The sequence below is a fragment of the Schistocerca cancellata genome, chromosome 1 (assembly GCF_023864275.1).
Source record: "Schistocerca cancellata isolate TAMUIC-IGC-003103 chromosome 1, iqSchCanc2.1, whole genome shotgun sequence".
NCBI lineage: Eukaryota > Metazoa > Arthropoda > Insecta > Orthoptera > Acrididae > Schistocerca > Schistocerca cancellata.
Genome location: NC_064626.1, coordinates 859,949,140 through 859,955,477, shown reverse-complemented (window position 1 = coordinate 859,955,477; position 6,338 = coordinate 859,949,140). Strand labels below are relative to the sequence as shown.

The 6,338-nt window shown below is 41.1% G+C and overlaps 1 protein-coding gene across 1 annotated transcript in view; it reads left to right on the top strand.

Annotated features, from left to right (window-relative positions):
- The first annotated feature begins 5,308 nt into the window (after nt 1-5,308).
- The window catches only part of LOC126107948 (peroxidase-like), a 113,166-nt gene continuing 112,136 nt past the window's right edge, over nt 5,309-6,338 (top strand). Inside the window, exon 1 of the mRNA XM_049913343.1 lies at nt 5,309-5,519. Within this exon, the coding sequence (XP_049769300.1) occupies nt 5,309-5,519 (211 nt within the window). The remainder of the gene's footprint in view (nt 5,520-6,338) is intronic.

Below are 6,338 nucleotides of genomic sequence, written 5' to 3'. Positions count from 1 at the left end.
TATCCCACAAACATTTGAAAATCTTGTTACTTAATCCATTCTCTTTCATTCGAAATAAATGTCCAAAAACATGAGTCTTCTTTTTCTCATTACATTTGAAATGTTTTGTATATTTTAGTGTATTTCAGTATTACTTCGCAATTTCCAAACTTCTGCTGTGTTTCGTGGGCCTAATATTTCCCTTATAATTCGCCGTTAAGGTGCTGCCTCTTCCTAACCTTATAGGCGAGATGTTGAGTTCAATACGTTTTTCGTTCCATATTCTCACTGTTTTTCTAACACACTATGAAAAAAAATTGAGGATAGCCGGCACCTCGTCGTACACCTGTTTTTATTTTGAAAGGCTGTGAAATTTCTCCCGCATAGTTTACTTTGGAGACTGTATCTATAAGTGTTTAACAGATTAGGTTTGCCAGTTTAGACTGTACGCGAGATTCTCGAATTATTTTATCTGTAATTTCTCTGTCAACAGAATAGAAAGCCTTTTTGAAATCCACAAACATAACTACATAGTCTTTTGAATTAAGTAATCTGTGGCGAATTACTGGCTTGAGATTAAATATTTGTTTTGAGCATGACCTTCCTTTCCTAAAACTACCTTGACATTCACCTAAATGGCAGCGCATTCTAGCGGGCCAACCATAGCGCCATCTGGTTTCCCCCTTCAAGCTAGACGAGTTTCGTTCTCTGTAGTATTTCGTTTGATGCTTATTTCGTGAGATATTTGGCCCGGTCACTATCAATGGACCACCCTGTATATCTGTGTTTATATTTGTATATATTTTTATTTTTCTGATTTTAATTGTTTCAATATGAAGAAAACAGCAGATGAGTTTCATCGAATGCTCTCAAGTACTTATGGTAAGTACGCTGTTAGTGAAAGAACGTGCTGTGAGTGATTTCAACGCTTCAAGTACGTTGATTTTAACCTCGTAGGGGTGAGATAGATACTGCCTACAGGAAAATTAAAACGACCTTTGGAGAAAAGAGAGCCACTTGTATGAATATCAAGAGCTCAAATGGAAACCCAGTTCTAAGCAAAGAAGGGAAAGCAGATAGGTGGAAGGAGTATATAGAGGGTCTATACAAGGGTTCCCCCCCCCCCCCCCCATGAATCATGGACCTTGCCGTTGGTGTGGAGGCTTGCGTGCCTCAGCGATACAGATGGCCGTACCGTAGGTGCAACCACAACGGAGGGGTATCTGTTGAGAGGCCAGACAAATGTGTGGTTCCAGGAGAGGGGCAGTAGCCTTTTCAGTAGTTGCAGGGGCAACAGTCTGAATGATTGACTGATCTGCCCTTGTAACACTAAACCAAAACGGCCTTGCTATGCTGGTACTGCGAACAGCTGAAAGCAAGGGGAAACTACAGCCGTAATTTTTCCCGAGGGCATGCAGCTTTACTGTATGGTTAAATGATGATGGCGTCCTCTTGGGTAAAATATTCTGGAGGTAAAATAGTCCCCCATTCGGATCTCCAGGTGGGGGGCTACTCAGGAGGACGTCGTTATCAGGACAAAGAAAACTGGCGTGGAATGTCAGATCCCTTAATCGGGCAGGTAGATTAGAAAACTTAAAACGTGAAATGGATAGGTTAAAGTTAGATATAGTGGGAATTAGTGAAGTTCGGTGGCAGGAGGAACAGGACTTTCGGTGAGGTGAATACAGGGTCATAAGTACAAAATCAAATAGGGGTAATGCAGGAGTGGGTTTAATAATGAATAAAAAAATAGAAGTGCGGGTAAGCTACTACAAACAGCATAGTGAACGCATTATTGTGGCCAAGATAGACACGAATCCCACACCTACTACAGTAGTACAAGTTTATATGCCAACTAGCTCTGCAGATGATGAAGACATTGATGAAATGTATGATTAGATAAAAGAAATTATTCAGGTAGTGAAACCGAGCGAGGTGGCGCAGTGGTTAGACACTGGATTCGCATTCGGGAGGACGACGGTTCAGTCCCGCGTCCGGCCATCCTGATTTAGGTTTTCCGTGATTTCCCTAAATCACTCCAGGCAAATGCCGGGATGGTTCCTCTGAAAGGGCACGGCCGACTTCCTTCCCCATCCTTCCCTAATCCGATGAGACCGATGACCAAGCTGTCTGGTCTCCTTCCCCAAAACAACCAACCAAATCTGGTAGTGAAGGGAGACGAAAATTTAATAGTCATGGGTGACTGGAATTCGAGAGTAGGAAAAGGGAGAGAAGGAAACATAGTAGGTGAATATGGATTGGGGGAAAGAAATGAAAGAGGAAGCCGTCTGGTAGAATTTTGCACAGAGCATAACTTAATCATTGCTAACACTTGGTTCAAGAATCATAAAAGAAGGTTGTACACATGGAAGAATCCTGGAAATACTAGAAGGTATCAGATAGATTATATAATGGTAAGACAGAGATTTAGGAACCAGATTTTAAATTGTAAGACATTTCCAGGGGCAGATGTGGACTCTGACCACAATCTATTGGTTATAAACCGTAGATTAAAACTGAAGAAACTGCAGAAAGGTGGGAATTTAAGGAGATGGGACCTGGACAAACTGAAAGAACCAGAGGTTGTACAGAGTTTCAGGGAGAGCATAAGCAAACAATTGTCACAAATGGAGGAAAGAAATACAATAGAAGAAGAATGGGTAGCTCTGAGGGATGAAATAGTGAAGGCAGCAGAGGATCAAGTAGGTAAAAAGACGAGGGCTAGTAGAAATCCTTGGGTAACAGAAGAAATAATGAATTTAATTGATGAAAGGAGAAAATATAAAAATGCAGTAAATGAAGCAGGCAAAAAGGAATACAAATGTATCAAAAATGAGATCGACAGGAAGTGCAAAATGACTAAGCAGGGATGGCTAAAGGACAAATGTAAGGATGTAGAGGCTTATCTCACTAGGGGTAAGATAGATACTACCTACAAGAAAATTAAAGAGACCTTTGGAGAAAAGAAAACCACTTGCATGAACATCAAGAGCTCAGATGGAAACCCAATTCTAAGCAAAGAAGGGAAAGCAGAAAGGTGGAAGGAGTATATAGAGGGTCTATACAAGGGCGACGTACTTGAGGACAATATTCTGGAAATGGAAGAGAATGTAGATGAAGACGAAATGGGAGATACAATACTGCGTGAAGAGTTTGACAGAGCACTGAAAGACCTGAGTCGAAACAAGGCCCCGGGAGTAGGCAACATTCCATTAGAACTACTGACAGCCTTGGGGGAGCCAGTACTGACAAAACTCTGCCATCTGGTGAGCAAGATGTATGAGACAGGCGAAATACCCTCAGACTTGAAGAAGAATATAATAATTCCAATCCCAAAGACAGCAGGTGTTGACAGATGTGAAAATTACCGAACTATCAGTTTAATAAGTCCCGGCTTCAAAATACTAACGCGAATTCTTTACAGACGAATGGAAAAACTAGTAGAAGCCGACCTTGGGGAAGATCAGTTTGGATTCCGTAGAAATATTGGAACACGTGAGGCAATACTGACCTTACAACTTATCTTAGAAGAAAGATTAAGGAAAGGCAAACTTACGTTTCTAGGATTTCTAGACTTAGAGAAAGCTTTTGACAATGTTGACTGGAATACCCTCTTTCAAATTCTGAAGGTGGCAGGGGTAAAATACAGGGAGCGAAAGGCTATTTACAATTTGTACAGAAAGCAGATGGCAGTTATAAGAGTCGAGGGACATGAAAGGCAAGCAGTGGTTGGGAAGGGAGTGAGACAGGGTTGTAGCTTCTCCTCGATGTTATTCAAAAATGGTTCAAATGGCTCTGAGCACTACGGGACTTAACTACTGTGGTCATCAGTCCCCTAGAACTTAGAACTACTTAAACCTAACTAACCTAAGGACATCACACACATCCATGCCCGAGGCAGGATTCGAACCTGCGACCGTAGCGATCGCGCGGTTCCAGTCTGTAGCGCCTAGAACCGCTCGGCCACTCTGGCCGGCCCCGATGTTCTTCAATCTGTATATTGAGCAAAGCAGTAAAGGAAACAAAAGAAAAATTCGGAGCAGGTATTAAAATCCATGGAGAAGAAATAAAAGCTTTGAGTTTGGCGATGACATCGTAATTCTGTCAGAGACAGCAAAGGACTTGGAAGAGCAGTTGAATATGGAATGGACAGTGTCGTGAAAGGAGGATATAAGATGAACATCAACAAAAGCAAAACGAAGATAATGGAATGTAGTCTAATTAAGTCGGGTGATGCTGAGGGAATTAGATTAGGAAATGAGACACTTAAAGTAGTAAAGGAGTTTTGCTATTTGGGTAGCAAAATAACTGATGATGGTCGAAGTAGAGAGGATATAAAATGTAGACTGGCAAAGGCAATGAAAGCCTTTCTGAAGAAGAGAAATTTGTTAACATCGAGTATAGATTTAAGTGTCAGGAAGTCGTTTCTGAAAGTGTTTGTATGGAGTGTAGCCATGTATGGAAGTGAAACATGGACGATAACTAGTTTGGACAAGAAGAGAATAGAAGCTTTTGAAATGTGGTGCTACAGAAGAATGCTGAAGATTAGATGGGTAGATCACATAACTAATGAGGAGGTATTGAATAGAATTGGGGAGAAGAGGAGTTTGTGGTACAACTCGACTAGAAGAAGGGACCAGTTGGTAGGACATGTTCTGAGGCATCGAGGGATCACAAATTTAGCATTGGGGGGCAGCGTGGAGGGTAAAAATCGTAGAGGGAGACCAAGAGATGAGTACACTAAGCAGATTCAAAGGGATGTAGGTTGCAGTAAGTACTGGGAGATGAAGAAGCTTGCACAGGATGGAGTAGCATGGAGAGCTGCATCAAACCAGTCTCAGGACTGAAGACAACAACAACAACCAGATTATCGAATATATTGTTTTTAAACTGCAAGTACTCACAATAAAAATTATTTAATTATGTTTAGTGAATGTACATTATTGTGTAAGCAGTATTTAGCCATACCTCACCCCGCTTTTTTAGTAGTACATGACTGAGCTTATATTAGCTCAGAAATATATCCTAAAACTATTTTCTGTGCAATACTAACTAAATTGTCGGGTTGTAAAAATAATGTTGGGTGACAGAGTAAAAATCATAAGTTACAATTTCATTGACAAAAAATGTATTTAATATGATTGTAAGTAGGGTGTCGAGTTGTAGATGTCGGTAGGGGCGGCAAAAGTCTGCGTAGCCTGCTGGATATTTGGCCTGTCATTAAACTCTGCATTTTTTTTTTTATTTGTGTGGTACACTATAGACTCACATTATATGTGGTTGAAATATCATTAATAGGCGCGCTTTCCGTGCTTGCAACGGTTTAGTAATGCGTACAACATTTGTTTGCAGCAAGGAAGATGACATTAAGAGGCTGCCACTTAAGGACAATGACGTATGTAGGCGGCCTTCCTTCAAGTGCCCCAGTATCACCAACGTCTATCGGACGCACGATGGAACGTGCAACAACATCCGTCGGCCTGGTTGTGGACGTTCTAGCTCCGGATTCTTGCGTCTTCTTCCTGCCCACTACCATGACGGTTTGTACCTCTCTCCTGAAACAAGGTTCCGTCAAGTAATTGTCTGTGCCTGATGATTATTTTTCTCTACTAAAAAGAGACATTTAGCGAAATTCTGCTAACTTTTATTATTAATAATTTGATTTATTTTTAATTCCCTACTCACAAGAGTAAGGCGAGTTGCTATCTCTTCATCTTTCTAGTCAAATCCCAACAAGTTGGGAAAGGGGGCATTGACTGCCGAATTGGCAATGTGGTGTTAATGTAATACATATGTACTAAGTAGACCAACTGTATTTGACTCCTGAAACAAAAAGAAAAGTTAAAAATTCAGACAATATTATGATTTCAAAAAATATTCGTGTTGGCCAATGCTAGGACGTAATGCCACCAATATGGTTGTGAATAAAGGCCTACGCCTAACACATGGGGCATTCAGAAATGATTGGCACTACAATTTTTGTGCTCACAGGAATCATTTGCTGAACAAACGAATAATGGGTTATATTACAAGAATCTCCTGCCAATGTTTCTGCATTCTTGGAATTATTCTGACAGCTGTAGTATTTTTGTAGCAAACCATTCTTTGAAGGTATCCTGGCACCACTGTTGGTGCATGAAGTTTGTCATTCATGGTGAACTTCTGAGCCTGCAGGACCTCTTCAGTTGCTTTGAATAGGTAGTAGTCGCGAGGAGTCAGATTCTTTGAATGTGGAAGCTGTGATAGTGAAGTAAACTCTAGTTCATAGATGATAGCAACGGTCTGGCGACTGGGATGAGGCCATGCATTGCCGTTTCAGAGCAGAACCCCACAGCACAGTTTTCTGTGGTGGAGTTGGT